Source organism: Erythranthe guttata, chromosome 2, assembly GCF_056151865.1.
Source record: "Erythranthe guttata isolate IM_541 chromosome 2, IM_541, whole genome shotgun sequence".
Taxonomy (NCBI): Eukaryota; Viridiplantae; Streptophyta; class Magnoliopsida; order Lamiales; family Phrymaceae; genus Erythranthe; species Erythranthe guttata.
In genome coordinates, this window is record NC_142534.1 from 9,699,826 (window position 1) to 9,715,691 (window position 15,866).

General features: G+C 40.5%; 1 protein-coding gene across 9 annotated transcripts; it reads left to right on the forward strand.

Annotated features, from left to right (window-relative positions):
• Window positions 1–7,859: 7,859 nt before the first annotated feature.
• On the forward strand, window positions 7,860–9,066 carry LOC148772288 (uncharacterized). Of its 9 annotated transcripts, none has more exons than XR_016035052.1 (5): window positions 7,860–7,980; window positions 8,092–8,145; window positions 8,329–8,407; window positions 8,835–8,930; window positions 9,014–9,064. XR_016035052.1 is itself a non-coding variant. In XM_088827079.1 (5 exons), exons 1-5 carry the CDS (start codon window positions 7,870–7,872, stop codon window positions 9,019–9,021), a joined length of 366 nt encoding a protein of 121 aa, XP_088683205.1. In that variant the 5' UTR covers window positions 7,860–7,869; the 3' UTR covers window positions 9,022–9,064. The 9 variants fall into 9 exon arrangements, 2 of the variants coding, with proteins under 2 accessions (XP_088683205.1, XP_088683208.1); XM_088827079.1 differs by having other exon boundaries at window positions 8,121–8,192; XM_088827082.1 differs by lacking the exon at window positions 8,835–8,930 and having other exon boundaries at window positions 8,121–8,192; window positions 9,014–9,056.
• The last annotated feature ends 6,800 nt before the right edge of the window (window positions 9,067–15,866 follow it).

Sequence of the window (15,866 nt, forward strand, 5' to 3'; positions counted from 1 at the left end):
TCAGCAGCTTCTTCAATTGTTGAGTGATCATTTGATGTTGTTCCATCCATGCTCTTACTCCTTCTGTTTTGTGTATAAGGTGAGGTCCATATCCCATTTGTGGTGCTTTATAGCCATAAAGTGTTGGGGATCATGAATGTATACGCAGCGGAATTTAAAATTTTTTAGATCAAACTAGTTTCGATTACATGCATAAACTAATCACATAGTCAACGTACCTTAACGCTTCCGCCATACATATGGTAATTATCGATTTAATTGAAAAATACGTAAAACCGAAAATTACGAAACATGCTTGTTCATCATTCAATAAAATCGAAACACGTAATCACATATTACTCACAATCATAAATTATAATTCATACAAACATGCTCGAATTAATTTACGATATTTTCGATTTATTTACCTCTTGTAGCGTGAGATTTCGACGAATCGAAACCTAGAACCAATCACGTACAAGCTGCAAATTACCAATCCTCGGGGCTGCAACTCACGGCTGGAACAAGCTGATCCAGCAAGCGACGAACGGCGGCGCGTGGCAGCAGCAGCGGTGGCGCGTGAGCGGCGTAACGGCGCGTGCGGCGGTGCAGCGGCGGAGCGTGGATTCGTCGGGGCAGCAGCTCTTCTCCAATTAGGTTTCACCTCGTATTTTCGACCCACTCGAACTACAGCACTAGATGTAAATGAGTTAGATAATAACAAGAATAAAACGAAGGAAAAGAGAGGAGAAAACCGGCGGTGGCGCGGCGGGGCAGCAACGGCCGAAGGGGAGAGCGGCTAGGGCTTGAGCGGCTAGGGTTTGGTGCAGAAAATCTGATCTCAAACTCTTGTTTGAGGTCTATTTATACTTAGGGTTTTCAACCCTATTGGGCTTAAGTCATTGGGCTTGACCCACTGATGCATTAAGCCCATTCCCTTGTCGGCCTCGTTTCTAATAAACGATCGTCCACAAAATTATAACAAAATTATATTTGTGACGAGCTCAAATTCCTCGTCGATACGAGTGCCTCTTCGAAATTTCCAATTTCCAAAATTGGAAACTTCCACTTCAGTGGACTTGCTAAATCGGGAAACTTCCCAATTTAGAAAGTTTACTAAATTCCGCATTTCTCTCTTTCTCCACGTTTATTCCAATTCGCAATTCACAATTACGAATCTTGGATTCAATCATATCGACATCCAATCGTTCAAAGATTAACATATTAATATATGCTTGTTGTTATCAAGGATCTATATTACACGAGAAGTGTGACCCTCAATGGTTCAGGTGTATGCTAGCCGTGGGCTCACAACTCTTTGTGATTCGAACAACACATTGTTCTTATACGAACTCCTCCCAAGAGTCCCGATTAGAGTAAAACTCATTTTACTTAATCGCCGATCAAATCGGTGCCCAACGAATCAAGATTCGCGTCTAGCAACTACGCATCATGATTCCCTAGATATAAATGAAGTGCCTGCAAGAACCTTATGATATAGTTAGCGTACAGTACGATCCCTTCGCAGCACATGTCCTGATTGAATTAGAGGCATTGGTTCACCGAGACCTCTTATAAAGTTCAATAACCGTGCGAACGTTCTAGGTCTTATAAATCCGTTCGTGTGCGACTTAGGGAAACACATTTCCCTAATCACCCCACTATCAACTCTGGCCAGAGATTCCATGGATTATAAACCGTCAGAACACACAGGACATCCATGACTACTCAAGCGCTCGAATCCCCTACTACAATACACAGACTTCACACTAGATTTTGGATTGCACGAACGTTGGCCCTTGGTGTGGTTCGCGGTGGGACTCAGGGACAGGTCACGATACAATCGGTCCTCTAGTGAAGTCACGGTGATGTCTGGGTCTTAAGGACTAATGGTGTACAACTATATCTTAGAAACCTATTACTCGATGAATGAGAACCACTTATAGATTTCTAGGGCGAGGGAGTTCAGTGAACTCATCTAATATGAGCACCCACTCAAGTATGCCGATGTCACAACACCGAGGACTGATGAGACGCAGTACACATACACTAAGTGCTAGTCTCAAAAGGGAAAGGCCGGTATCCTCATTATTGGCGTAACCCATCGACTAGGAACAAGGTTTAACAGTTACATTACATTGCTGAGTTATCTCACGATTCTACTAGATCAACTCACAGTAATAGAGTAACTCGTTAGGACTATATCTATGCTGCTTGCATGGGATAACAGATATAGAATGCCAAATGAAATATTTTATTATTACGAACGAAAAACGATTGTTTTATTACAAGGAAAAGAGAAAGACCACAACCACAAGTTGGCTTGTTGGTCACCTACTCTAACATAAAGTGCTTCAAAGGGTGTCATTCGAATGGCTGAATGGTAGGTGGTGTTATACCACCACTCAGCTAATGGCACCCAAGAACTCCATTTCTTAGGAAGCTGCCCACACATGCACCTCAAATATGACTCTAAACATTGGTTAACTCTCTCAGTTTGGCCATCTGTTTGTGGGTGAAAGACAGTGCTCAGCTGTTGTTGGATTCCCAGAGCTTGCATTAGTTCCTTCCAAAAATGACTGGTGAAGATGGGGTCTCTATCTGAGACAATGTAGTTTGGTAATCCATGCAGCTTGTAGACTTCCTCTATGAACACTTGAGCTAAGGTGGAGGCTGTCACTGGCTATGGGAGAGCTATAAAATGCCCATACTTGGTGAACCTGTCTACCACTACCCATATGGTCTCTTTCCCATGGGATTTAGGTAGCTTCACAATGAAATCCATGGTTATACAAGTCCAAGCCCCTTCTGGTATAGGTAGAGGTTGTAAATGTCCTGGAATCTTGACATTCTCATGCTTGTTCAACTGGCAGATTTGACAGTTCTTGACCCACTCTTTGACTTGATTCCTAAGTTCAGGCCACAGAAACACTCCTTGGATCCTTTGATAGGTATTCTGAATTCCAGAGTATCCACCCATACTGGATCCATGCATCTGTTCCAATAGGTTCTTCCTCACTTCTGACTGTCCTCCCACAAAAATCCTCCATTTGTATTTGATGATACCATCTACATATTGATAGTATGATACATCAAATGGACTCATAGTACAGTGAGCAATGATTTCTTGTGATTCCTCATCTCCTTCATAGCTTTGTATGACCTCTTGGATCCACTGTGGCTGGATCACTGTTATCTGGCTCACATCCATGGTGCTTTCCCTCCTAGATAAGGCATCTGTTGCACTATTCTCATTCCCCTTTTTGTATTCTATGGTGTAATTGTACTCCAACAGCTTGGCCAGGTACTTGTGTTGTAGAGGTGTGGAGAGTTTCTGCTCTAGTAAGTGCCTCAAGCTTTTCTGGTCAGTTCTAATTACAAAAGTGCCACAGATGAGGTATGCCCTCCACTTCTGTACTGCTAACAGTATGGCTAGAAACACTTTTTCATAAATGGAGAGTCCTAAACTCTTAACTCCCAGTGCTTTGCTTAAATAGGCTAGAGGGTGACCCCTTTGCATAAGTACAGCTCCAATCCCATAGTAAGATGCATTTGTTTCCACCACAAATTTATCTTTGAAGTCTGGCAGTTGTAGCACAGGTGTAGTGGTCAAAGATTCATTAAGTTTCTCAAAGGATGTTTGAGCTTCATCATTCCAATGGAATTGCCCTTTCTTGAGTTGTTGTGTTAAAGGTTTGGCTATTTCTCCATAACTTCTCACAAACTTTTTGTAGTAGCCTGTTAACCCCAAGAATCCCCTCAGAGCCTTGACACTGTTTGGAGTGGGCCAGTCTCTTACAATGTCAATCTTACTAGGGTCAACTCCTACTCCTTCTTCAGTTATTATATGCCCCAAATACTCTACTTGCCTCTGCCCAAAAATGCATTTGGTCATTTTTGCATACAACTGGTGCTCTTTGAGGAGTTCTAAAACTCTCTTTACATGGCTTTGGTGAGTCTTCAAGTCTGGGCTGTATATCCGTATATCATCAAAGAAAACCAGCACAAACTCCCTGAGATGCTCTCTAAACGCATCATTCATCAGTGCTTGAAATGTAGCTGGAGCATTGGTCAATCCAAATGGCATTACCAGAAATTCATAATGGCCAGATGAGGTCACAAAAGCAGTTTTCTCTATATCTTTTTGATTCATCCTGATCTGGTGATATCTAGCTCTTAAATCAACCTTGGAAAACAGCTTGGCTCCCCCCAATTCATCTAAAAGATCATCAATCAGGGGAATTGGGTAGACATCTTTGATGGTCATGGAGTTTAGCCTGCTGTAATCCACACAAAACCTTTATGAACCATCCTTCTTCTTAACTAACAATACAGGTGATGCAAAGGGGTTGTTGTTGGGCTGAATGATCCCAGTGGTGAGCATTTCTTGCACCATGGCTTCTACGTCCTTCCTCTGCATAAATGGGTATCTGTAAGGTTGTGATTTGAAAGGGGTGGCATCCTCTTTGAGTGGAATGGAGTGCTCAGCCTTCCTCACTGGTGGTAGTTCACTGGTTTTTTGGAACACTTCAGGAAATTCTTCTACGACTCTTTGGATTTCTTGTGTCACCTCTCCTTTTGGCTCCCTCTCCACTATACTATTCAACACCACCAAACATCCCATGTTCACTTCCCACCAAACATATTGTGAAGTGCCTCTCCATCAATTAGTTGGAACACAGGCTTTCCCTCATCACCTTGCAGCACTATTTCTCTGCCTTCATAGTTAAGTGTAATGGACTGTACATTGTGATCAAAAGAAAGAGGTGCAAACTTCTTCATGAAGTCAACTCCTAGGACCAAGTCACATCCCCCTAGCTCCAAAAGGGTTACATCAATCTGAAATTGGCATCCTCCCATTTCCCATTGAAACAATGGACAAAATGAATCACATTCTAACTGCAATTTGCCAACTACAGTAACCTTAGTTTTCCTCTTGTATACTCTCTCACATTTCAGCCTCAAGGCAGTTTGGGGATCTAAGAAACTATGTGAGGCTCCAGTGTCCATTAGTATAGTGATGGATTGGTTTATGTACTTCCCAAGAACCTTGAGGGTAGTTTGGGTGACTTGTCCAGCAATGGCATTGAAGGAGATTTGCAGACACTCTTATTCTACCATCTCAGCCACTTCTTCTATGTTTTCCACTGCATCATCTTCCTCATGTGTGGTATACATTCAATATAAAACAACCTTTTACACTTTGGCCAGGTGTGTACTTCTCTTCACAGTTATAACACAATACTCTCCTTCTCCTCTCTTCTTGCTCTGGTCTAGTTAGTTTCTTGTTGGTCATACCTCCCCTTTCTGGTTGATGAATCCTAGGAGCTTGTATGGTAGGTTTGAAAGTCCTCAAGTGAGTAGTGGCAGTTTTCATAGTGTTTTTGATTTCCTCAGTGATATGACCAGCATTACCTTCTTGTAATTTGGATTGCTGGAGGCTTGCGAGAGTGTCATTGGTCTCATCATTTTCACCATATTTCTGATGTTGTCTTTGAGCCCTTGTACGAAGCATTCCAGATAATAGTTGTATGTAAGAAGTCTGTGCTTCTGACTCAAAAATGCTTGTAGATGCTCAAATTTCAATCTGTAATCTTCTACAGTAGTCTCATGTCTCAATATATTGAATTCAACTGTCAAACTTATCCCTTCTTCTTCCAAAAACCTATACAGTATCATGCTGGAAAAATTCTCCCATCCTAGTCCTTCCAGTTGCTCAATATAATCAGTGTACCAATCCTCCACTTTCCCTTCTAAATGCATTGATGCAAAGTGAACCTTCTCCTGTTCACTCATAGGATTTAGTGTATAATACCTATGGCATCTCCTCAGCCAAGTTCTGGAAAATTCCCCATCAAACTTCGGAAATTCCACTCTAGTTGTTCTACTTGCACCCCCTCTACCAGGACTATTGGGATTTCCTACCTCCACACGCATCTGCGGTTGTGTGTGGTGTGTGACTTCTGGAAATCTAAAAGGGTTCTCAGATTAATTACCTTGTGCAAGGGGAGCTTTCTCATTGTTTCCATTGACTGCTTTCACCAATTCTCCCACTAATTTGCTCAGATCTTCGATTTTATGATTAGTCTCTGCCCTGTTCCTAGCCATTTCTGTGTGCAGATTTGCCTGCATCTCTCCCATTTCACTCTGTATCTTTTTGTTGAAGGCTTATTGCTCATCCAAATAGACTTCTGCATCAATCTGGTGTTGTCTCCCGATCCTGTTCTAACGTGGCTTCTTGTCATCATACCTAGTGTTTCACCAGAAACGATGGCTCTAGATACCAATTGTTATATTCTCTTCCTCGGCCTGAATCTCGAAAGTTACCTGCAAATGTGAAGTGTGAGAAATATGGTGAGCTGACGGCGGAGCTTTTAGGTTTAGGTATAGAATTCTAACTATGAAAACTACGCTACATTAACCTAAAGATTACCAACAAACGGACAAGAAATGGCAGGCCTCTCCCTTGTCTTTTTATACTACAAAAGTAGGTGAGAGGTGAGGAATTCTGCCGTGCTCTCCTCATGCAAAGTTGGTGGGTGGCTACAGTGTGAAATGGTGCCGTTTCACGCTTATTAGTGCTGAAGTAATAAAACGTGAAATATAATAAAACGCGTCCACGTTTCTATGAGTTGAACGACGTCGTTTATTCCTTCGGTAATTTGAATTACCGTTTATTCCGTTACAGCCGATCTCACGATCTCAGCCTCCATCTCGAGGAGGTGAATCAGGCCACCCACTTCATCTCAACCATGATCGTTCAGGCCAAGCTCAAGAGGTTACGGTATGACTAACAACAAACCCTCTTCTCCGAACTCCAACCCAATTCCCACCTCCCTTTTCCCTTTTCCTTTTTTCTTTTCTTCTTATGATGTAATTGTGCACGCCAGGTATTTGTCAAAAGTTCTATTGGGCAAAACACTACTTATCATGGCTTATTATCTTAAAAAATGAACAAAAATTTGCACGCCGAAATTTGGTATGAAATTCAGCCTGCTCGCCGAAAAGGGAAATAAAATTTGCTACGCATCTGTTTTCGGAGCCAAAATCGAAGGGTTTGGAGTGTGAATTTGGGAATCATTCCTTCTCGAAACTCGTAGAGGACCTCGAAAACTGTGAGTAAGTGTTTAATTGTTTCCAATTAGAGCACGTGTTATAGTCTTTTAGGGGTCGGAATCAGACGACAACGAATCTATCAAAAAACAGGGCAGTTTTGTTTAATCATCATACGGAGCTGTTTTTGTTATGTTGGAGTTATAATTTAGGCTATGTGTCTTCTGATGTTTTGTATATTGAGTTGTGAGGTTTGATTTGGTATATTATTTGGTCGATTTGGATAATTCTACAAATTGTTATGATTTTTCAAATAAACTGTGACAGCAAACAAGGTTGTCCAAAACAATTCTGGCAGTTTTTTGTATTCAACTTTTCGGGTTGTTATCGATGTGTTATCGTAGTAATTGGGGGTTGGTATCTTCATCACAATTTTAGATAAAGTTGTGGACTTTTATTCGGTATATTGTTTTCCCAATTTGGATAAGCCTACGGCCTGCTACGATTTTTGGAAATAAATGTGACAACAAATAACGTTGGTTTCTAGTTTAATGTCCATAGCTAGTAGCATCTATGTGTGTTATTAGTTATTTGAGTCTTTAGTTATTTGAAATTTGTCTTATGCACGTTGAGAAATAAGTTTAAAGTAATGTGGTCGAAGGTGAAGCTTAAGAAACTAATGGATTCTTATTTTAGGTGTGTCATTCGTGGTTGTCTACCTAAGAAAATTTTGGTCTATAAGGTTGCTTTTGGTGCTAATTCGAGGTGAGAAGACTTTGTTATTTGAGAAAGAATATGTTAGTTATTTATTCATGTTATTGACCTAATTCACGTGACATGTTTTATTTTGATCAAGTAATACTATTGGGATTTGCAGAACGCAAAACATTACTGGTGAGAATTGAACGAGAAATTGATTTCAATTGGAAGAAACTTCTACACAAAAAGGTCGGTCCAATGTATTGAATTTTGTTCTTTGGTACCATATATTTAGGTTCAAGAGTGTTATTTATTTATTTTTATTTTTTCCTATGTAATATGTTTATTGTTGTTTAATAGGAGAAAATATTATTTGCTATGATGTGCAGGAATTATACATAACATCATATGAGGGTATGTTAAGTAAATTTCTTGGTTGGACGATATTGAGTCAGTATTTGGTAATGTGTTGATCTCATCGTTACAATTTTTTCTAAATAAATTCAGTTCAATTTTTGTTCTCTCTTTTGTTACTGCAAGAAGCTGACTTTTTGTTTGACATGTATAAATTTAAACAAATCAATACTCTTATTTCAGATGGAGCTGATACAGAAAATAATATTAGATTATCGGGTATTGCTCACGTTTATACGAGATTTATTTGTCGTGGATCCAGGTATACTGAATATTATGTACTTTGGTTGCATATTTGGTGATGAGATACCAGAGAACAAAGGAAGACTCGATTTCGGGTGATATGATATTTATTAAAGAACATTTAATTATGCTAAGCTAATCTATACATTTTGATGGATAAGTTTAATGTTTAGCATCTATTTATGCCATTATTTATTTGAAATTTGTCTTATGCACAATGAGCAACAAGTTTACAGTATTGTGATCGAAATTAGACATAACATCATATCAGGGTATGTTAAGTAAATTTATAGGTTGGACGATATTGAGTTGGCATTGGTAATGTATTGTTCTCATCGTTACGATTTTTGCTAAATATACCTAATTTTTGTTCTCTCTTTTATTAATGCAAGGACCAGGTTTCTTTGACATGTATAAATTTGAAAAAATCAACAATCTTACTTCAGATGGAGCTGACATAGAAAGTAGAATTAGCTTACCGGGTGTGGCTCACGATTATACGAGATTTATTTGTCGTGGATCCAGATCCAGGTATACCGAATGTACGTTATATAAAACTAAACCATAAAGTTTTTCAAAATTATTTCTGTACTTCTGTTGATTGTGGATAAATTATTTATATCAGGTAACTAGGTTGGTGGTCAATTGATGAAGGGAGTCAGGAGGAGCAAGTTGAGCAAGTTCAACTATATTGTGCATTGGAATCTACGCGAGTTTTTTGAAATCAAAGTTCTGATCCATTTCATGCGATATTTCGTATTAATTATTTTTTAAGCTTCTTCAATTATTATATGAAGTAGAACAAATGAATTACAATTTCCGTCCTAACTAATAATTCTCAGGCAATGCATCACATTAAACACATGGACAGGACGAGGTAAGTAGCTACTTATGCAAGAGCCCATATTCATTATTGAATTATGAGTGCTACTAAGTGACAAATGATTGAAATTGATTCTATCATATGATTTATTATTTTCTATTTGATGTTTTTTTTTTCCTTTTTCAGGTTGAACTGTTTGATGAAGTGAAAGAACGCGTTATCGTGGAAGTCATATTTGTTGTCGCTTAACAATTTATGAAGTGGAATTTATTATGAAATAATTATTGGAATCATTCTTATTATTTGGAATGATTGATTTATTATTGTATTGAGTATGATAGATTCAAATTATAATATTCATATTTGATTGGTAACATGTAAATTTGCAATCTTTAGTTATAAAATAATTTTTTTTACAGCCACTGTTGCAAATAAACATTAATGAGTAATGCAACCAACGAATTATTGGTCTGAATTGGTTAGTAAATTTAATAATTGTTGAAAGTTGAAACCATGTAAAAACTATTGCAACCAATAATATGGTCACTATATGTATATATTTTAGCAACCAACAGATATACTATTTATCAACCAACATATACCGTCACTATATGTATATTATGTAGCAACCAAAAAATGTGGTGGCCAAATGTATATCGTATAGCAACAATAAAATATGATCACTATACGTATATATCATTTAGCGACCAAAATTATATGGCCACTATATATGTTGCTATAGCAACCATGTTAATATTATTGCCACCATAAAATTTACATTAGCGAGTCAAAAACTGGTCGTTAATAACTATATTTTTAGTGACCATTATTAGTTTGCCGCTAAATCTCATCTTTTAGCGTCCAATTAATTTTCTTATCATTGAGTACTATTAGTAGCTACCCTATTGTGACCACCGGTGACCAAGTTTAATTTGGTCGCTAGAAGTTTTAACTACCATTTCCTAACTTTTAGCGACCATACAATATCGTCACTAAAACCAAAATTTCTTGTAGTGGCGGTATGTGTACGATACCCAGGTATTTTACATTTTGGAGCACACGTTGGCATATATCAGTCGATGTCATAACCCCTCCGTCGTAAACCACCTTGCATCTTGCGATCCATATTTCTCGGAGGATATGGCAGACTACTGATGCTCGAACCATGACGTAAGTCGAGTGAGTCTTCGGTTTCGGCATCCATATGCGTAGCGCGTGTTTCACTGGCTCAAAAGCCCACGGAATTCTGAATATTAAACCAAAGTGCGCCTTACTGAATGTGCAACTTCCGATTTAAAAAAGAGATGTCTGATGTGTTCTTGGTGTGGGTTGTTGCAGCATACACATTTTGACACTATCAGAATTCCCCGAGTTACTATACGGAGGTCAACCGGGATAGCGTGATGTACGGAGGTCAACCGGGATAGAGTGATGCATAATTTTCCACATAAAGCCACTAGTTTTGGGTGGAATGTAGTTGAGCCATACCCGTACAGACCAGTCTTGCCTCCGACCATTTTTCCGCCGAAAATTATAATACTCTTTGGACGAGAAAATTCCCGTTTGTGTTAGTGTAAATATGAGTCTGTCAGGTTGTTGCTCATCCAACTTAACACGCACAATTTTCTCATGCGAATCTGTGTGAATGAGCGGTAAATAATCCGCGATTTGAGAGAGTGCTTCGGCCACTGTAAGCTGACGGTCGCACGGGAGAGGCCCGATTAGCGCCTCGCCAATCCAATTTTTCATCCAAAAACTTATACCTCCTCGCCCTATGAGCCATCTAGTGCACTCCTTCATACTATCTACATGCTTGTGTATTGCAATCCAAAGAGGGGATGTCGTTTGCCGATTAATATTATTCCGTTTATCGCAATATTTGGCTTTCGCAAATCGGGCCCATAGAGTCTGCCCTTGATTGACCAACCACCATAGATTCCCATGCATGCAGTCCATTACATCTTTTAATAGCCGAATGCCCATTCCTCCTTCGTCAATCGGGGTACAAACGGTCTCCCATCGAACCCAGTGTGTTCGCGCGTCATTACCCGAGCTCCAAAGAAACATAGCCATGACTTGTTCTATACGCTTTAAAACCGAAAAAGGGAATTTCGTGCATGCCATCGTATAAACCGGAATGCTTGCAAGCACCGATTTTATCAACGTGATTTTTCCGGCAAAAGACAAAAATTTCCCCTTCCACCACGTAAGCTTTCCCCGAACCTGATGCACCACGTTTTCATAATATTCAGCTTTCGATCGGCCAAAAAAGATAGGAACTCCAAGATATCTAAACGGGAACTCTTTCCGCCGAAAACCCGTATTTCGCTCAATGGAATGAGCAACACCCTCACCCCATTTACCCACATAGTAATGACTCTTACCCGCATTGACTCGTTTCCCAGAAGATCTTTCATATGAGTGAATAGTGTCCATAAGGTTCATTAAAGATTCTCGCCCACCATTAGTGAACACTAGGATGTTATCCGCATACAGCAGGTGAGATATAGAAATCTCGCCCCTCCCCACTTTGTAGGGTCGAATGTGCTTTGCTTCAATATTTTTGGTAGTATTCTGCGTCAATATTTGTTGAGCCAAAATGCAGAGGAGCGGGGATAGCGGATCACCTTGCCGAACCCCACGAGAGGATTTGAAATTCCCCACGATTTCGCCGTTTATACTGAACGAGTACCATATATTCGCAATATTGCGATAGATGAGATCGAATGCAGCATGAGAGAAGCCGAACGCTTGCATTGCGCGAAGAAGGAAACACCATTCTAACTGATTGTATTCTTTCGCCATGTCGAGCTTGAAAACCACGTTACCCCCTTTACCTTTCCTATTGATATCTCGAACCAATTCTTGCGCCATGACAATATGAGCCGCCATCTGTCTCCCTTGCACGAAACCCGCCTGTTCGTCCGAGATAATGAGAGGGAGAATATGTCCAAGACGCCTAGCAAGGATTTTTGATATAATTTTACCTGAAAAATTCCCCAAGCTGATGGGCCGGTATTCTGCAATATTTCGGGCATTTTCCGTTTTTGGTATAAGAACCAACGTCGTCCGGTTCATGTCCTTAGATAAATAGCTCCCGCGAAAGAAGTCCCCAACTATGTGAACTAACTCACATTTAATTATGTCCCGGCAGATCGTGTAAAAATGTCCCGTAAATCCGTCGTTACCTGGCGAGCTTCCCGGGTTTATCGTCTTAATTGTTTCAAGATCTCCCCCTCTTCTGGTATTTTGCAAAAATCCCCATTTATTCCATCCGTAACTATCTGCGGTGTATTCTGAAATAGCTCATCATGCAGGTAATACTGTGAAGCCTTGACAAGGTCCGAAAAGAAGCTTTCGGTGACAAGCCCAATATCTTTCTGACTCGTGGTAATCATCCCATTCTGTTGAGCCACCTGGATCAATGATTTTTTCCGCCGATCTTTTATACTAGCATGGAATAAAGCAGTATTACAATCCCCATCCATCTCCAAAGCAATGCGCGCCTTATTGTTGAGCAGCTCTGCCTCCCATTGTTCTAGCTTCAACAAGTGTTGTTTCAGCTCAACAGACTGCTTCTGCGTATCGTCGCTCCAACCTTGCACTAAAATATTTTCAAGCAACTGAATTTCTTCTTGACTCTCCTTGATGTTCCGTTGTATATCTCCAAATGTGTCCCAGTTCCAGTTCTTTAACATCTTCCGAACATTCATGTTTTTGGTGAAAAACGTTAGAGGCAGACCCGGAAGCAGGCGTATCCCACACCTTTCTCACCACTTCAAGGAAGGAAGGATGCTCTTCCCACATGCGCTGGAAAATAAAATGCCCACGTCCCGGTCGTTGGTCTTGCTCAAATGCGACGCTCAACGGAGCATGATTTGATGCAACTCCAGCTAAATGATGCACTTTCAATGCCGAAAAAATGTTATGAAACGTGGTGTTGACCAAAATTCTGTCCAAATGCTGCCAAACTCTGTCCAAACCTGTCATGTTGTTGCTCCATGTGAATGGATTACCAATATATCCCGCATCCACTAATCCATTCTGGGCGACACAATTTTGAAAATCATGGAGTTTAGTGGTATTAACTGTTAGAGTAGGTGACCAACAAGCCAACATGTGGCTGTGGTCTTTCGTATTTATTATTGTAATAAACGAACCTTTATTCGTATTAATGATAAAACACCTTGGCATTCTATATCTTTGTCCCTTTGTCACAAGCATAGATATAGTCCTTACAGTTATTACAAGTACTAGTAATTGATCGTTAGGATCGTGAGATATTTACTTAAGTATTATAACTGTTAAACGTGTTCCTAGTCGAAGGGTTACGCCACTAATGAGGATATCGGCCTTTCCAATTAAGACTAGCACTTAGTGTATGTGTACTGCATCTCATCAGTAAACGGTATTGTGATATCGGCATGCATAAGTGGGTGCTCGTAAGTTGACGAGTTCACTGAACTCCCTCACCCTAGAAATCTCTAAGTGGTTCCCAATAATCGAGTAGAGATATCTATGGTATAGTTGTACACCATTAGTCCTTATGACCTAGACATCACCGTGACTTCACTAGAGGACCAGCTGTATCGTGACCTGTCCCTGAGTTCCACCGAGGACCATCCCAAGGGCCAGTGTTCGTGCAGTCTGAAATCTAGTAGGAGGTCTGTGCATTGTAGTCGGGGATTCGATCGCTAGAATAGTCTTGGATGTCCTGTGTGTTCTGAAAGTTTGTAATCATTCTAAGTCTCTGGCCAGAGCTGACTAAGTGATGATTAGAGGATTCGATTCTCTAAGTCATGCACGTGACGATTACAATACTTAGAACGATCGCACCGTCATTGAACATATAAAGAGGTCTCGATGAACCAATGCCTCTAGTTCGATCGGGACATATGAATCGAAGGGACCGTACTGTACGTTAACTATATCTGAAGGTTCTTGCAGGCACTTCATTTGTATCTAGGGAATCATGACGCGTAGTTGCTAGACGCCAATCTTGATTCGTTGGGTGATTAAGGTGAAACGAGCTTCATCTTAATCGTAACTCTAAGGGACGAGTTTTGACCACAAAGGGTTGTGGGCCCACGGCTAGCTTACACCTGAACCATCGAGGGTCACACTGCTCGTGCACATGAGATCTTTGAATAAACGGTCAAAGGTAAAATAGTTTATCTTTGCATGATTGGAAGTCAATATGATTGGAATCCAACATTCGTAATTTGGAATTATGAATGAGAATAAGAAAAGGAAAAGAATAGGCGAACGTTGTAGTGGACTTTCTAAATCGGGAAGTTTCCAAATTTAGAAAGTGCACTGAACTAGGGTTTCCACTTTTAGAAAGTTGAAAATGAGAATTGACACTCGTAATGACGAGGACTTTATAATGATTTCGAAAATGTAATCGTTGCAATTTTTCGGTCATTGGATTGAGAGAAACGAGCAAGTAAAAGTACTAGCGAACTTAAGCTGTTGGGCCCGGTCCAACTTAAGCCCGCTAGGGTTTTATGCAAGACACTATAAATACAAGATTTATAGGTCTTGCACAAAAACAAGTGAAAAACCCTAACCCTAGCAGCCGTTCTCCCTCTCTCTCTCGCCCTCTCCCCGCGGCCGTCACCGGCGCCGTCGCCGGAGCTTCACCGGAATCGGCCGTTCATCGGCCGATTGTTTTGGCAGTTTCTTTCCTTCTCTTTTTCTTCCGTTTTTCTAACTATTATGTGTCTAGTGCCACGTGTTTAGTAGATCGAAGTATACGAGGTGAAATCCGAGAGGAGGAAGACCGAAGATCGAACAATCGAGGAGCAGCGCACGAGCCGAAGCCGCACGCTGCCCCACGCGCCGCCCCGGAAAGACCGCGCGTGAGTTTCACGCGCCGCCGTGGCCGTCTCACCGCCGCTGCCGCTGCACCGCTGCTGCCCCGATTGTACGGATTGGTTTCCGTAGCAATCTCGACTTGCTTAGCGCTTTTACCTCACGCTTCAAGAGGTAAACACACGAACTTGAAGTTCTTGTTTCGTTTAAACGTTATATATATTCATGTTTGCTTTCGTATGATTTTATGTGATTATGTGTAATCGTTTTAAATCATTGCAAGCATGTTATTTGGTTTAAACGCGAGCATGTTAATTGATTTAAATTCGGTTAAATTAATTAGCATATATGTTGTTATTTAATTTCGCTGGAAGCGCAAAGGTACGCAATTAATTGATTAAATTTGTCGGGCATGTGCTTATGTGCTTTAAAGTAGTTTAAATCGCATTAAATTTTTGTTTTCCGCTGCGTACGCGTGCCCGAAACCCAACATTAACCAATCCCCCTTTTTTCTCCGAGATATCGAGAATTGCATTAAAATCAATCCCCCACCCCCCCCCCCCCCCCCCCCCCCCAAAAAAAAAAAAAAAACCAAGGTCCCGTAATCACCTCGTTTATATCTGATATATGTGCCCAAAGATCTCGACTTGTGCTGAGCGAGCAACTGGCATAGACGAAAGTTGTCGTGAAGAGGGGTTGCCGTGGAATATCGATTGATATCGTGATAGCCTAAGAAAAGATATTTAGTGGCTTAATAGTAACTTCGGTTTTCCAAAGGATCCACATAAATATGTTCGTCTCTTCCCCATGCAGTGAAGACGAAAAACCTAATCTGAGTGCC